At 42.3% G+C, this 18,063-nt stretch overlaps 1 protein-coding gene across 7 annotated transcripts in view; it reads right to left on the bottom strand.

Moving 5' to 3' along the window:
- The window catches only part of DACH2 (dachshund family transcription factor 2), an 845,689-nt gene extending 836,165 nt beyond the window's left edge, over positions 1 to 9,524 (bottom strand). For 2 of the 7 annotated variants that reach the window (XM_033945572.1, XM_033945575.1), the window contains exon 1: positions 5,796 to 6,382. In XM_033945572.1, coding sequence (XP_033801463.1) covers positions 5,796 to 6,262 — 467 coding nt within the window. In that variant the 5' untranslated portion in view covers positions 6,263 to 6,382. Of the gene's footprint in view, positions 1 to 5,795; positions 6,383 to 9,501 lie in introns of those variants that run through there. The other 5 variants (XM_033945571.1, XM_033945573.1, XM_033945577.1 and 2 more) reach the window with 4 other exon arrangements.
- Between the last annotated feature and the right edge of the window lie 8,539 nt (positions 9,525 to 18,063).

The raw sequence follows: 18,063 nt of genomic DNA, 5'->3' as shown, positions 1-18,063 counted from the left end.
GAATCCATCTGAAGTGATTCATTCAGATCTGTCTCATTGATTTATTAAACACAGGGCAACATCTGCAGCCTCACAGAGCCGCTTGGCGAAATTAATGCAAGATCAATTCAAATGGAAAAAAGTGCAAAAGAGATAAATCAAAACACAATTTGCATGCAGTTCCACAATCAGGCTTATTGGGTGCAAATGCTCAATTTCCCCTCCCAAAGCAAATGTGTTTAAATGTTGCTTTATCTTTTCAGAGCTGTGTGATGTGAAGTGACAGTGACGAGTTCTGCAGGTTGCCATGCTGAAAGGGAAGCGGGAGCAAAACTGCCTACAAAGACCTTTTGAATATGCAACAAGAATATCATTAATCCATATTTTTGTAAAGGTTCATTGTCTTTGTTCCAGTAACATATAGTAGGCTCAGTGTGATATTAACTACACAGAAATGATACTATGAAATTGAAAATGACAGACAATGGAACCTGTGTGGCTTGCATATAAACGACACATTAAGTTGCAGAAGGTGCTGCAGGAGGACAAAACCATCATTTGAATTAGGGTGTTTTGGGTTAATGTTTAGCCATGAGAAGACTAGAACTAAATGGATATAAAGCCTTAAACTCTCTTCCACAGGTGTTAGGCATTTCTAAGAATTCAAAAAAAAAACCCCAAGGGGCTAAGAGCCTTCGGAGGGGGAAAGAAAACATTTCATAAAAACCCTGGAAAATTTAACATGATAAATCTGTGTTTTGGAATACAGGAAAACACACAGCAAAATTGCATTTAGAGAAACATAGAATACTCTAGGGGTACAAAAGCCATACGTGTATGTTGAAAATCAATACACAGATGGAAACATAAAAATGGCCTTACTGGGTCAGACCAGTAGCCCATTCTCATGGTGGCCTATCCAGGTCACTAGTACCTGGCCAAAACCCAAGGAGTAGCAACATTCCATGGGCTTCCCCCATGTCTTAATAAAAGACTATGGATTTTTCTTCCAGGAATTTGTCCAAACCTTTCTTAAAACCAGCTACGCTATCCGCAATGGCACATGACGGGTTTGCTTTAATTATAATGTTGACATCATTGGCTATGGGACTTCGGTGCCTTGACACAGTGGCAAGATCCTCGGCCCATGAATTAAAACACTGTCTGCATAAATTCATGGCTAAATTATTTTATTACCTGTGAACAAGCCAAAGACAGGTATAATCAGTATAACCATTGCTGTGTACAGTACAACCTAATTCAGATGGCCGAGATAGAAAAAGGAAGTTCACTGTACATAAAAATACCAGCTTTCTCCCACTAGAAGTGCATTCAAAGGAACTATGACAGTCTTGAAAAACTTTACAGTATGTTATGCAAGAGTTCTTTACGCCAGGTACTAATCTTTGTTAACTCTTATTCAAATGGATAGTCAGGAAAACTGTTTCAGCCTGAAGCTGCATGCCTGTTTTTCTCAATTGCACGCTAGCCTTTTCCCTTCCCTTTCCATCAGTGTAAAACACAAATGAAAGAAGATATCAAACCATACATATAAAACTTGTAAACGGTATTGCTTTTGCAACCTGAAGGAAATCTGTCTCCTTATTCTGCAGTTCTTAAAAATATAAGGTGTATTAAGTGTATTTGGCTTTTATATGGCTCACAGTCCATATATACCAACATAACAAATGTACCACATCACTGCAAAAGGAAATACTGCATACGGAATATATCTTTAAATAAGTACTGTACTATTTTTAAAAGGAGAATATTTATCATGCTATGATAGAAATGCTGAACTGGAGAGACTGGTTTTATAATTAATAAAAATATAAATTTTTGATATATTATAAAATTAGTGGTGGTGAAGTCCATGAATGCGGTGTAGATAAAAAAATAAAAAAATGTTTTCTTGATGCCACTTGTTAATACTGTATATGCAATAATTTTACTTGATTAGTCTCTCCTTTCTACTGGAATGCTTTCTGAGTTCTTTACATTTCTGAAGTAAATATCCACCAAGAAAGCATGATATGTAGGTTTGGGGCACTGTGTCTCTACGTACCTACCTGGGAGCAAACTTTGAGTGTTTCTATGGATGACTATCTCTGCACACACACTGGGTATGTCCATGTCTGCTCAGACACCCTCACCAAAAAGAAAACAGAAACATTTCACTCTTAAAAATTGAATTTGCCTCATGTCTTCTAAACAGTGAAAGTTTTTTTTTTTTTTCTTTTTCTCTTTACCTATGCCAAAAACATAACCTCTGATATTGTAGATCTGGAAACAAGCGGACAATGAAAAAAAAAAAACATTTTTAGGAAAAGATTTTTAGGAAAATCCAAAGATTTGCAATCAAGATATTTTTGAAATCGCATATCTAAGCTTAGATTTAGCACCGCCGTGGGTAAATCTCTTCATAAAGGCAGTTAATAAATCCCCCAAAATAAATTAAAATATAATAACACGGTGCAAAACTTAAAGATAGAGAAGGTATCCACTGCCCTTCAGAATAACATGATGGCAACTCTGGGTCATGGGGAAGAACAAGGCCTATGAAGGGGGCACTATATTTAGTTTTTTTTTTTTCTCAACTCTTTCCGAAATTTAACCAGAATTAGTTCACATTAAGTTACCAACAATGCTGACGGCGACCCTGGAGGCCACGCTGCAAGTTTTAAAGAGACAGATGGACTCCCCTCCACGTGACCTGTCTTTTATTTTCATTCCTATCAGATGTTACGAAGGTCAGCAAATGATTTGGGGCCAGTGAAGAGAAACAGGTTTAAGCTGCATCTTGAGTTTCTTTCGGAACAATCCACACGAACGTGATACTACATATTTAATATGCTATTGCTGCCCCAGCCCATTTCAAGATAAAAACCTGGTATAAAGGGAGGTTTAATGTTACAGATGGGTTGATAACATATTCTGAACGATCAGTGGGCTGATGTCGATGCAAAACACCATGTATCTGCAGATACAATTTCTAAGCATGAAAACTACAGGCTGCAAAGCATGTGCACATACATATGGTACACATGGATGCTTGTGTTAATTATAAAGAACTAGTTGGGTCATATGACTGAAATAATGCCACAATCCTCTTGCACAATGGAAACGCATTTATTGGTGGCCACTCCAGTCCGCCTCCTTGCAGGCATAGTTTGGAGTGAGCATGCCCTCTAACCCCTTCTTTTATTAAGGTGCGCTGTGCTTTTTAGCACGCGATAAATATTAGCACGCGCTAAACCAGGGGTGTCCAACCTTTTGGCTTCCCTGGGCCGCATTGTCTGAAAAAAAATTTTCTGGGGCCGCGCAAACGCTGCAGCAAGACAGAGGAGGGAGTCGTAAACACCCGGGGGCAGCAGAGGAAAACACTGCATCGCCCTTGACCGCGGCGGCACAAATACTTCACGGGGGCCGCAGTTGGACACCCCTGCGCTAAACGCTAATGTGTGCATGTTATCCTATGGACGCATTAGCAGTTAGCGCACGCGTTGATTTAGCGCACGCTAAATGCGCGCTAAAACGCTTAGCACACCTTAGTACAAGAGGACCTAAATATTGTGGGGAAGGAACAGATCTTCTTTCCCCCTACAGCCAATATGACTTCCTTACCTCGCAAGCCCCCCCCCCCCCCGAAAGTACGCTGGGGAACTATGCTTATGAAAGATACTGTAATTCGATTTTATATGCCGATGACGGTGTCCGAGTTCATGGGCATGGAGAGGAAAGCAAGACCTCAGCTGATGCCCCACTTCACACTTCCCTTATCATTTTAACTGTAATTCAAAACATGAACTATTCTTCTACTATTGGAAACAATTAAGGGAATAAGACACGTAGGATGGTGCAGGGCAAAGCACCTTTCCCTATACTATTTCACTAGAGTTCACCCAAATGACCAACAGACACACCTGTCTTCTGGCATCGCCAGGAGGTGATCAATCACTCACCCACAGTGAGTCATTGTGCTCATCCTGAAAATATCAAAGCCCAAGAGATGAAAGACACACTCCCTCACAAAATTAAAAAGCGGCAGTTATTACAGGCTTCCTTTTATTTAGGCAACATTTTCCTAATTGCTGTTCCCATGACAGCTTCCTGAAAAGGGTGGTTTAATTATTAATATGAAAAGTTTAAAACGGGAATTTTCTTTCCTTTCGCCCCCCCATCCCTCCCTTTTGTGGGGTTAATGACACGATAACATCAGGCCGAAAGAGAGAGGATGGCAGAAGCAACGTTTGATGATAACAGAATCGCTACTAATTATTAAGATCTATTGTGTCAGCAAGCTATAGCAAACAACAAAAGTGCAGCACAATTTCTAACTTTCTTAAAAGGTGCTCAACGGTTTAACCATTCCGACTACCACACCATTCTACTTGTGACTGGATGCCGAGGGCTCCTTTTACAAAAGCGCGCTAGCGTTTTTAGCGCACGCTATAGTGCGCGCTACCCGAAAAACTACTGCCTGCCCAAGAGGAGGCGGTAGCGGGTAGCGCGCGGGGCATTAGGCCCTAACGCACCTTTGTAAAAGGAGCCCTAAGTGTTGTAGCAGATTCCATATTTAAAATGTACCTTCGAAAAATATTCCTCTCTCCATTAACACAGGATGCAAATCTACACCAAGTAGCTTATGTTCAGAAAGGCCTTGTGGCCCATTATCATTTCCACCAGTTGCTCATGTTATGGCTAGACAAACACTAGACTAATTCCTATTTAGCATACTTTAAATATCAAAAGTTCGTTCCGTTGTATTTTGCAGAAATGGGTGTGTCACTTATTGCCTGATCTTCTCTCAAACTTGACACAGTTTTGTTTTGGTTTACAAGCTATTCAGCCTGAGTTCTTTTTGTTTCTTTCAGATTCAACCATGTCACATAATTCCCTACCCCTAAAATGCCTTCTAATGAGGACATCAGTGCCTAAAGGATTTTTTTTTGTGGTCCAAGCATTTTCCTATTAATACTGCAAGGTTATCCGTATTCATGATAAAATATACATATGATCATTTACAGGGCCGTGAATAACAGTGTATGAGCTCGTGTACTTTGTCGCTTTTGATACTATATTATTAGAGAAGGTTCCAAACATTATAAGGTATTCAACAGACCTTTTTTTTCCCCTACCAAACTTGCTCTTAGGGAACAATGCGAACAATTTGCTCAAGTGAACTTATTAGCACTAGAAGCCCCCTTTCCAAGAGGGGATATTCCTCACTTCACGCAAACTAGGCGTTCCTTTAAATCACCTGCTTCATCCCTACATCTAGTTCCATGCAAAAGCCTAGTGGCTTATAATAGCTTTAAAGTTCAAAAGGCACTGTTGTGAAAACTGTTATGAGGAACTTTTGCATGGTGCCCGTGTTAAAAAAACAGCTCTGGCATGGCCGTCCTGGATAGACTAAAATGCAACGCTGTTTTCTACTAAAGTGGGCCAGATGAATAAAGCAATTTTTTCCCCATAGAATTTTTTTTTTTTATATATGGGGGGGAGGGGGGGAGAGGACATTCAGTGCATCTTAATGAGCTTACAACATAGGAAAGGAATTTAAACTTAACAGAAGGAACTATAATAGTTGACAAATCTCTAGGCACCAAAGTTTAATGCAACTGACATGTTGCACTTTTATGGACAAGTGTTCTGCATGAGAATGTTGTGCGTTGCGCAGACTGTAACAATCTGATCCTATTGTTCTACACGTTGATGAATAATAACAGTTCGCCCTGAGCGGATAAACAGAAGGCGGGGAGGTTGGTAGGGGAGAAAAGAAGAAGAAGAAGAAAAAAAAAAAAAGTTGGTCTAACCTTGCGTTGGTGCAGTCGTTGTACAAAGTTTCGAAGTCTTTCCTGGTGATGAGTTTGCAGCGGTTCACCCCCGGCTGGATGGCCCCCAGCCCCCTGAGGATCCGGACCTGCTCCACCGTACACACCACGGGCGATATATCCAGTCTCTTCAGTTTCGTGTAGACCGTGTGCAGCCCTCCCACCAGGTGCTTGAGGAACAGATCAAAAACTTGAGGCAGGCAGATGAGCTCCTGCCCGTCCACCAGGAACGAAGCCACTTTCACCCCGTGCAGATCGACCATCTTGCACTCGTTGCTGCCGCCGCAGCCGCCCCCGCCGCCGCTGTTGCCGGAGATGAAACTGTTGATCATGCTGTTGGTCAGCCTGGGAGACTCGGCGGGGCTGGTGTAAATGGGATCGGGCCGGAACAAGCCGCCGGACCCCGGGTTGGAAGTTACGGAGATGGCCGGGGGTGCGGACACAGCCATGCCGACACACGCTCCGCGCCTGGCGTTCGGGCTCCGTGGGGGTCTCTCGCTCTCGGAACCAGTTGGCAGAGCCGCTGTTGCTCGCGAAGAGCGAAGCCGAAAGCAGCAACTCCCAGCTCCCTCGGCCCCGCCTCCGGCGGCCCAAACGGACAGCCCCTCCGACCAATCCGCCTTCCCCGCTACCCACAGCGCTCAACCCATTCGCTCTGCTTCCCCCCCCTCCCCCCGAGGAGGCGGGGTTCCCGCGGCGGAGAGGACCTGGAGTTTACAGGAATACGAAGCTCGCCGCGCGCACATGCGTTTGCCACCTCCGATGCGAGAGCCGGCGAAAGGGGGGGGGGGGGGGCGAACAAAAAGAATCTTAAACTTCCTCAAAGAATCTGCAGCAATCGTTCCTTATGGCCCCCCACCCCTTCCCTCGCGCGCTCTTTTCTTTACTAATCGTCAGATCAATAGGGGTTTTGGAGACTATGGACCAAAAGCGTGCTCTCAAGTTTCAAAGAGAAAAAAAAAGAGCTGATGCTCGCATGGGCTATATAAATTAATGCACTTTTCAGCATCGATTGATTCGTAAGATGTTTCAAGCACTGTAGGAAGTAAACTGTCACAATAATAAAGACTATACACAACTGCAGTGGAACAAAAGCAACAGAATGGAGAATGAATCCACACGACAGGTGCAAACTCAGAAAAAAAAAAAAAAAAAAGCCTCAGGCACGGGCAGACCTATTTTAATAATACTGTAACAGCATCTTCTTTCCCCTTTAACCAGATGGTTACTACAGTTGAGGTAATCTGAGAATTTCCTTATTATGAGCAGCAAAAAGAAGAGATGAAATTGTCAAGGGGGGGATAATTCAATTTTGCCACTGAAAACAATAAACATGATTGTGGATATAGTTAAGTCTCTTGCGGGACAGTAATTAATATCCGCGTAATAAAACGTGCGCATAAGAAACAAAAACCCATTTTGGGCAGCGGCAGTGAACATGCAGGTCTTTCTGGTTGCAAATTAGGAGGCAAGGGTTTGAAAGATCTCTTAAAAGGTCATCAAATGGAGTATTTTTGTGTGGCACGTTTTAAACGAAATCTAAAAGGAATTAAACCACATTTTCTGATAGGTCTTACAGTCTGCTCTGTGCAAGAACAGCTGAAGCCTGTCATTTCATAAGCTGCAGTGGCATGATGCAATATAAAATCCTAAAAGTAGTAGTGAAAGAGAGCACCCTTGAGAGGTGACTATGCATTACGAAAATAATCTGCTCTTCCATAGGAAAATTCAGTTTATTGAATTAAGTTTGGGCTGTCCAGATTATATTCCCTTTTTTTTTTTTTTTTTTTAAAGGCATCATTTACTTCTTCTAGTACCACCCATGTATTCGCACATCCTCCGGATGAGAATGTAATTATAATTTTAGTTCAGTAAGTGTAAGACCTTCTTCTTTTAGCATACTAGTAAAGTCTGTTTACACTTAATAGCTGCTGCATTTCCATTAAAAACTAAAGAAAAGTTTGAGCATGCAAATATTCAGTACTAAAAATTAGTATAAATATGAAAATGTTTGCATGCTTTGATAAGTTTTCCCATTTTCATCCAGGCTGTATCCAGTTCATTCGTTGATATATTATTTCATATAGGTAAATTATTGATGTAATTGTATTTAAATTACCAGTAGATTGGGGGGGGGGGGGGGAAAACCCTAAGAAAATAATGTGATTTTCTGATAGTAGTTCTCAGTGAAGAATATCCCCCAAGTCAGAAAAAGGGGAGAGGGAGTCTCTTGGCCTACCTTGGTCCCTAGTGAGAGGAAATTCGCCGCTACAATGATCTTTTGCTAGCGGCAGAGGTCGCTGTAGCCTGTGAGGATATTAGGGAAATCAATGATGGAAGAGACCAAGGGGAAAAAACCCCAGAAAAAAGGGGGATTTACCAGTCTTCGTTAGAAAACAATGGGTGAGCAATAGGGGGAGTTTTATAAATAAAGAAGGCTTTATTTCCAGTTGACCTGAAAGTTCAGCAGTGGCATATGTTGGGTCGTTAATTGTCCATAAACCCAGTTTGATGTACGGATTTGAACTCAAAGACAGTCTCCCCCACTACTGAAACAGAATAGAGTGAGGGCTGGCCTCCCGATCAATTTTAGAATAAAAATCTGAAGAAAAAAATTAGCTATGAATGCAGAAAATAAAAACTGGTTTGCATTATGCTGTTTACTTGTGGAAGCAGGTCACCTTTGGGCACTGGTAACAGAGTCTTATTTAGCCTGCTGTTGTAGTTTTTTTTTAATACATTATTTTACACCGAAAGTAGGGAATTCCAATCTCCAGTCCGTCAGTTTCCTTTTAAAATTTTAATAAAACTGATGACTTCAAACAACTAAGCACAATTTTTAAAAATGGTTCCCTTCTCCTGTGTAATTAAGTGCATTGTATTAATGTGTGCATAATGCAGAATCAATAAATAATGAATTACTCCTGATCGTAATTGAATGTTTTCATAATTTTATTGTCAGCCATGATAAATAATCAGTACATTTATACTGCATTAAATTAATTAGTGTGTCATTTATATTACATACATCAGCAGTGAAGTAATGCAGTGACATCTGTTCCTAATGTTTTAAAGATGCGGTATGTGTTATTAAGCAAAAGAAAGCTATTAAGAGATGTAACCGGTGATCAGCGAGTTCAGTGTTGGTGTCCCGTATTGGATCCAGGAGGGGCATGGTTGAATTAGAGCCTGGCGGTTCCGTCCTTGCAGTAATTAGCAAAGAATGTGGCCTCAGGTTGAGGACAAAAAACGCCCCAGAAATCCCCACATTCCCTCTACTTTCACCAAGGAAATCTTCTCATATATTTTCAGATCTATTTAAAGATTACAAATGATCCCAGTTTCCTCGTAAAAATAATAATTTAAAAAATCTGCTTTTTCTGTGCTTAGTAATAATACTTTTTTAAGTTATCTTGGGGGCCAATGTCAGTGAGCACTTCTGGGTGGTAGTAGAACCGTCTTAGTAATGAGCTCCAAGAATGTTCCACAATAAAAAAAAAAAAAATGTTTACATGAGCTTGGAAGATATTTACTGTATTTACCTGAACCCTTACAGACTGGAAATATGCCTCGAGCTTTCACTAACAGCCGCTATTATTCCCTTAATGCATGGCTGTTATCTGTGAAGGGTTCATCACCTTTTAACTTAGACATTGGCAGACATGGATTAACACTATTGCTCACGTACAGACACATTCGCCGATGTCCAAGCGAAGAGAAGTCCCGTCCTGTAAGGAGATCCGTACCTCAGATTTGCTGTAGGGTCTTAAAAGGAGATGCGCAGCTATATGTATGAATGGGAAAGTGTAGTGACGTTAAATCCATTGACTTTCTTTGCAAGACATCCAAATGAAACAAAACTTTGCAGTTCTCTGGCTCTGTTCAGCTCTGTCTTTCAGCCCTGACCTGGAGGCACTGCCATCTAGTGGGGTTAGAAGGTATTTCACGTTCTGCGTTCGGTCTCGGGCGCAGACAAAGATTTTTCGCTGGCTGGTCTGGAGGGCCCTAAATTTCGCTATCTGCAGCTCAAAGTTCTATAGCTTCCGCTTTACGTTTAATGGAACTACAGGGGAAATAAACGGATCGCCCTGCATGTGCTCTGACGACAGTGGGAATGTATAATATATTCAGTCTTTGGAATTACTGTTCACCAGCTGAGGACGAGAGGGACTCGGAGCAATCCAAGCTTCTACTTAGCCTGATCTACTATAAACGTGTAACTAGATCAAGGATCTTAAACAAGGGCCCCAGATGTGACTAGGGTGTTATTGCTCACAGACCTGTGCTGATTCACTCTGCTAAGCATTTGGAGTTTTTGTGTTTTTTTTTTTGCATCGATATAACATACAAAAGAAAAAACCTATTAATACACCAGTAACTGGATGTAGCACACAAAAACACCTTGCTCATAATATGAAGGGGTGCTGAAAAGTTCTCAGCCCAACCAAGAAGAGAATGACGTGGATGGTTCAATAAATAATTTAATTTAATTCTTATATACCGCTAATAACCGTGAGGTTTTGAAGCGGTTTACAGAAAATATACATTAAGGAATATCCAAAGGAGAGCAACGAAACTGGTAAGAGGGCTGGAACACTACCCATATGCTGAGAGGTTGGATAGGCTGGGGCTCTTCTCTCTGGAAAAAAGGAGGCTCAGGGGTGATATGATAGAGACCTTCAAAATCATGAGGGGCATAGAGAGGGTGGATAGGGACAGATTCTTCAGGCTGAAGGGGACAACAGGTACGAGGGGGCATTCGGAGAAACTGAAGGGAGATAGGTTCAAAACGAATGCAAGGAAGTTTTTTTTCACCCAGAGGGTCGTGGACACTTGGAATGCGCTACCGGAGGAAGTGATCAGGCAGAGTACGGTGCAGGGATTCAAACAGACTGGATGGATTCCTGAGGGATAAAGGGATCGTGGGATACTGAGAAAGCTAACCAGAAAATAAATGTAGAAACCCAACCAGGTCGTGCAGGTGCAAGACCGGAGGGCTAGGACTTTGATAGGAAGATAGGACTCAATTAGGAAACCAAGGAGGCATGGGGGCCCCTTCTGGTGATTTAGACAGGTCGTGAACTGTTTGGGCCGCCGCGGGAGCGGACTGCTGGGCAGGATGGACCTATGGTCTGACCCGGCGGAGGCACTGCTTATGTTCTTATGTTCTTAATATAATAAAATAAAATAAGTAAGATAGGTACTTAGAAATTCCCTTACTGTCCCAAAGGCTAACTAAAGTACCTGAGAAGAACAATTAGTAAATAGTAGAGAATTAAAAATTAAGAATTAAAAAAAATAATCTGAAACAATGTAAAAAAAAAACCAAAACCCATAGCATTTCATTTCTTGCAAATTGGCACTTAAGGAAATAAGATAACACTCTTTTCAGCTACAGTGGCAAAATAAATTCCGGCAGCGACGGCCCTCCAAGCATGCCGCTGATAACATGGCGGCTGCCCGGAGGGAGCTCGGCCCTTCACACTGCCCCATTTCCCGACTTCCTGCGGGTCCCTTGGACGTCACCCCTGACATCAGAGGCGAGGGCCGGGCTCTCATTGGGTAAGTCGGGAAAAGGGGGCAGAGCTTCTCCCCCGGCGGGGGATTCAAATACCGAGCGCCGGGAGCAGCAGAAGCCTTCTCCTTCGGGTTCCCGGCTCTCAGTGGCAAAATAAACACTCAGATTAGGAAGTTGGTTGGTTGGGCTGAGAACTTTGCAGCATCCCCTTGTATGTAGGCAAATAATTTGAAACTGAAATACTCAGTTGAAGGTGTCACCTAACAAGTGTGCCCATCTTTAAGAAACGGTGACTGACGTAGAGGAAGAAACGGTGACTGATGTTGAGAAAGGCAGATTTTTCATGTCATGAGTCACATAAGAAGTGTGAAACAGTTACATGTACAGAGTTTCTGTATTTTTACTTGACGTATATGTAGTTTGTTGCCATATTATGTATGTTAATTTTGTACACTGCTTCGATTTAAAACGGTTCATACATTTTTAAATTAAATACATATAAGGATGGAGTTTGGCCTGATGTATTACAAAGCGTTTGCTCTGACAGGGATCTCAAAGTCCCTCCTTGAGGGCCACAATCCAGTCAGGTTTTCAGGATTTCCCCAATGAATATGCATTGAAAGCAGTGCATGCACATAGATCTCATGCATATTCATTGGGGAAATCCTGAAAACCCGACTGGATTGCGGCCCTCAAGGAGGGACTTTGAGATCCCTGCTTGAAGTCTAACAGAACTCAATAAAACCTCTTTTTTGTTTGTTGCTGATGAATTTAGACATTTTTCCCTCAGAAATGGTGTCATATTTGAAAAAAAAACAATAGCAGTGATTGAAACAGCATGGTTTTCACAGTACATGTGGAGATAGACCTTGCCTGCCCTGATCTTTATCCCATTCCATGCAATGATGTATTACAGATTCACCTGAGGACATGACTGTATCTCCCTGCATGCAATAAGGTTGGGGAAGGGGAGGGGGGATGGAGATACAACAGAGCTATTGACTTGACCCGTTTTATATGAAGCTATATGGAGTTTCTTCATCATTGTGTTAGTGACAGATCTATGGACACGTCATACACTGGTTCCATTTCCTGTCACCATTTCTAGAAAGTCACACGCCCAAATTTCAATCGAGTGTATACATTATTTGTACGCACAACTTATAGAACAAGCTCAGTTGCACTCGTAATGTAACAGATTAATTAGATGCTAATTGGCTTGAATAACCAATTATTGGCTATAATTGATGCTGATTGGCAATAATTGACAGTTACATTTGTAGTCAGTCAAATTCCAGATCACACAACTCCAATAGGGATGTGAATCAGGGAAGGGCATGGGTAGGTTAAGGCATGTCAGGCAGTTAGGTGCTTGGGCTGTAGAATACCAGGATTTGTCTGCTTATAGGGCTCCTTTTACAAAGCAGTGTTAGGCTTTTTTATCGCTGTATTAGCTCTGATGCTCATAGGAATTTTAATAAAAAAAAGCCTAATGCAGCTTCATAAAAGATAGACATACCGTATATACTCAAATATAAGTCAATCCGAATATGTCAAGTCCCCCATTTTCCCCCCAAAACGGAGGAAAAATGGTTGACTCAAATATAAGTTGGATGGCTTAATATTCAAGTGCCCTGCCCTGTCAGGCTCTGCACCCAGTCCCCTCCCTGCCAGGCACTGCACCCAGCCCCCTTCCCTCTCTCCCCTATCATGCAATGCATAGAGCCCTCTTCCTGCCAGACACAGCATCCAGCCCTCTTCCCTTCCTCCCTGTCAGGCTATGCACCCAGCCCCCTTTCCTCCCAACCCGTCAGGCTCTGCACCCAGCCCCTTCCTTCCTTCTCTCCTTCCCCTGTCAGGCTCTGCACCCAGCCGCCCTCCCTCCCAAGTTCTGCATCCTGTCCCCCCTCCCTACCCTGTCCTCATACCTCCTCTGCTGATCCCTGGTGGTCCAGAGCTTTGCAGTCTCCTGCCCGCTGCTAACCCGGTGGTCGGTGGTGGCTGCCGTGAGATCAGGTTTCTTCAGCCACTGAGCAGCACAGAGCAGGAGCACGCTTTGGCACTCCTGCATGGCGCTGAACGGCTTCTTGACTGGCTCCCTTGAATCATTATTAAAGGAGGGTCAGCACTGGGACTCAACCTATTATTACTCCACCACTGGGGGTGAGGGTGAGCTTTATCTGTAACTGCAGTCCCTGATCTCATTGTATCAATTGAAAGACTTAGCTCATTTTAACCCAATGATTCTCAACTTTTCTTCTATTCCGACATACCTGACAGACTGTGTTAACATATATGACACACTGAACATGTGGCTGAACCAAAAAAGAGCCAAAACATGATTCAAGAGAAATGTGAACTATTCTTAGCAGAATTTACTTTTTATAAACTGTTATGTAAATCAGAGTTATTGTATTTTTTCCAAACATTTTAATCGTCACTTTTTTCATTGTTGAGAAATATGGATCTGATGTTGCTCAGTATGTAGTTCAATACAAGACAAATCCACAGTAATCTTACTGTCAATATCAATTTTTTTTAGCTATTATGGAGATTACACAGAGCCCAGCCAGGATATATCCCCTTATACCAGGGATCTCAAAGTCCCTCCTTGAGGACCGCAATCCAGTCGGGTTTTCAGGATTTCCCCAGGATTTATCTCGACTTCCAAAAAGCCTTTGACAAGGTACCTCATGAGCGGCTACTTAGGAAGCTGTGGAACCACGGGGTGGAAGGGGACGTATACAGATGTATTAAACACTGGTTGGCAGGCAGAAAGCAAAGGGTTGGAGTGAAGGGCCACTACTCGGACTGGAGGAGGGTCACTAGTGGTGTTCCGCAGGGGTCGGTGCTCGGACCGCTGCTGTTCAATGTATTTATAAATGACCTGGAAACGGGGACGAAGTGTGTAGTTATAAAATTTGCGGATGACACCAAACTCTGTAACAGGGTTAGAACCGCGGAAGAATGTGAAGACTACAAAGGGATCTAAACAAACTGGTAGAGTGGGCAAATAAATGGCAAATGAACTTTAATATAGAGAAATGCAAGGTCATGCATATAGGGAAAAAGAACCCAATGGTCAGCTACCAAATGGGGGGATCAGTGCTAGGGGAAAGTAACCTTGAAAAAGACTTGGGTGTGCTGGTGGATACAACAATGAAATCAACGGCACAATGTGCAGCAGCCTCAAAGAAAGCAAACCGGATGTTGGGTATTATTAAGAAGGGAATTACAACAAGGACGAAGGAAGTCATGATGCCGTTGTATCACGCGATGGTGCGCCCGCATCTGGAGTACTGTGTCCAATATTGGTCACCGTACCTCAAGAAAGACATGGCGATACTTGAGAGGGTTCAGAGAAGAGCGACGAAAATGATAAAAGGTATGGAAAACCTTTCATACGCAGACAGATTAGAAAGGCTGGGTCTCTTCTTCCTGGAAAAGCAGAGACTCAGAGGAGACATGATAGAGACCTTCAAGATCATGAAGGGCATAGAGAAGGTAGAAAGGGACAGATTCTTTAGCCTACTGGGAACCACTAGAACAAGGGGGCACTCAGAGAAATTGAAAGGGGACAGGTTTAGAACCAATGCTTCCAGAGGTTGTGATAGGACAGAGTACACTACCGGGTTTCAAAGAAGGATTGGATAAATTCCTGAAGGATACAGGGATTGAGGGATATAGATAGAGGTAGAGATAGGTTATGAAAGGGTATAGATAGAAGGACAAGGGGGACTAAAGGGTTTAGACAAGGATCACCTTACAGGTCATGGACCTGATGGGCCGCCGCGGGAGCGGACTGCTGGGCGCAATGGACCTCTGGTCTGACCCAGCGGAGGCAACTTCTTATGTTCTTATGAAAGCAATGCGTGCACATAGATCTCACGCATATTCATTGGGGAAATCATGAAAACCCTACTGGATTGCGGCCCTCAAGGAGGGACTTTGAGACCCCCTGCCTTATACAGTACTCGTAACTTGCCATACAAGAAAAAATCAAATTCTGATATCACCTCTTACAGCAGCACAAAATCTCCTCACTGCTGGATACATTGTGAAGTAACACAAAACCCAGCAAATAAGCAACTCATAGTCTATGTAGCAAACAGTGTCATATAGTCAGTGCTTTCAGGAGATTTGCCCCACCTCCTAAAGGCAGATGCTGCTCAACCAATCAAATTCATATCAATACTGGCAGGGCCTTCACGAGGTTTGGAGAATTCCCAGCCCAAGAGCCTTGCTTTTTTTTAAGGGGGGGGGGGTTATTTTTTTGTTTGATGCAGTTTGACTGGTTGAGCAGGCTGCCTACTCAACAAATCAAACTAAATTAATCAAAAGGTAAACAAAAAAATTTAAAAAGCAGGGCTTGAATCCCCTGAAAGCCCTCACCACTGGTATCAAACCTTCTGTACTCTCTCAGGTCTGTATTCAAATGCTGCTTGCACTGCCCACTTCTGAGGGAGACTTCCTAGTCTTTGTAATTTTTGACAGAGTGAAAAATCGATCCACTTGTATCCGTTCTACTCCACTCAGGATTTTGTAGATTTCAATCATATCTTCCCTCAGCCGTCTTTTTTCCTAGCTGAAGAGCCCTAACCTTTTTAGTCTTTCCTCATACAAGAGGAGTTCCATCCCCTTGATCATCTTGGTCGCTCTTCTTTGAACCTTTTCTAGTGCTTCTATATCTTTCTTGAGATAAGGAGACCAGAATTGAACGCAATACTCCAGATGAGGTAGAGTGATAGAGGGGCATGATAACATTCTTAGTCTTGTTAATCATCCCTGTTTTAATAATTCCTAGCATCCTGTTTGCTTTTTTGGCTGCTACCACACATTGGGTAGAAGGTTTCATCGTATTGTCTATGATGACTCCCAGATCCTTTTCTTGGGCGCTAACCCCCAAGGTGGACGCTAGCATCTGGTAACTATGATTTGGGTTATTCTTCCCAATGTGCATCACTTTGCATTTGTCCACATTAGCAACAGCACTAATTAGCACTAATTTCATCCGCCACTATGTTTAAGTTTATTAAAATTTTGCTACACTGCCCATATAGCCAAAAAAGGATCAGAGAGATTTACAATAAAACTTAATCAAATGAAAAGAACTCCATTTGAGATAGAAAAGAAAGAAAATAAAATATAAAAGAACAAAATTTCTAGTACATATCCTATAGCATTCAATATTAACTAATTAGCACTAATTTCATCTGCCACTCGGACGCCCGGTCTTCCAATTTCCTAAGGTCTGCCTGCAATTTTTCGCAATCCGCATGAATCTAAACAACTCTGAACAGTTTAGTTTCATCTGTAAATTTAATCACCTCACTCGTTCCAATTTCCAGATCATTTATAAATAAGCTAATTAGCACCGGTTCCAGTACAGATCCCTGCAGCACTCCACTGTTTACTCTCCTCCATTGAGAAAAATGGCCATTTAACCCTACCCTCTGATTTCTAGCTGCTAACCAATTCTTAACTGAACTTTGCCACCTATCCCATGACTCTTTCATTTTCTCAGGAGCCTCTCAGTTCCTCCGCCACATTACCCTTGAACACCATTTCCAGTTCAAGAAGAGATGGACGCTACACATATAAATGACACCTAAATCCAGATGTGTTTTGTAGAATAGTACTATGCATGTATTTTTTAGGCTACATAAATAGAACTTCCCCTATGTGTATATGTCAAGGGAACACAGTTTGGACAGGATTAAGGCAGCATCAGAATCTGTACATTATCTATCAGGCACAGAGTTGTAAACTCTGACAACGATTAATCGGATGAGAGAGCCAGGGATTACAACGAATCTCTGCGCAAATCATTTGCTTGCAAAAGTTTTAGTTCATCAATAGCTCTTTTAGAATCAACCAAAAATCAGATTGGAGCAGGCACACGTGGTCTTACCGATCCTGTTTACTGCATCTAACCCTAAGTACCATCAGAGAGAGAAAAGTACAGACTAGGGCTACCATATGGCACCAAAAAAAGGAGGACAGATTGAGACATCTGGGTTTTACTTCTATTACTTTCAATGCAAATAAAACCCAGATATCTCAATCTGTCCTCCTTACTTCTGTTGCTTTCAATGGAAGTAAAACCTGGATGTCTCAATCCATCCTCCTTTTTCTGGAGCCATATGATAACCCTAGTGTTGTACAGTCATTTCCTAACAACGGAAATGCCAAAAAAAAGTCAAAACACTTAGGGCTCCTTTTACGAAGCCATGTTAGCGGCTTTAGCGCACGTGACTTTTAATCATGCGCTACCCCTGCGCTAGCTGAAAAACTACCGCCTGCTCAAGAGGAGGTGGTAGCGGCTAGCGTGTCCAGCAGTTTAGCGTGCGCTATTATGCACATTAAACCGCTAATGCGCCTTGGTAAAAGGAGCCTTTAGAAAACATGGAATAAATGAGCAATAACCTAGCTCATGCATTGCACCTTTCCTATGAAAAAAAACAAGAAAGCTACAGACATAGTCACAAAAATTAGGTGTGACTTAAACCACCAGTATGATTTTAGTTGTATTAGAAAGCTATGAGGCTCATTTTCAAAAAAAGATAGACGTCCAAAACACAGCATAAATCAGCATTTGGATGTCTTCCTAGTCGAAATGTCCCAAGTGGGCATTTTCAAAATAGACTTTATAGAATTCTTTCTGGTCACTTTCTCTCTAGTGCATCTAAATCTTAAGGGGGGGGGGGGAGGTGTTAGAGGCATGTTTTGGTG

This window comes from Geotrypetes seraphini, chromosome 5 (assembly GCF_902459505.1).
Source record: "Geotrypetes seraphini chromosome 5, aGeoSer1.1, whole genome shotgun sequence".
Lineage (NCBI taxonomy): Eukaryota > Metazoa > Chordata > Amphibia > Gymnophiona > Dermophiidae > Geotrypetes > Geotrypetes seraphini.
The sequence above is the reverse complement of the archived record's forward strand: the minus strand, read 5'-3'. Positions and strand labels throughout refer to the sequence as shown.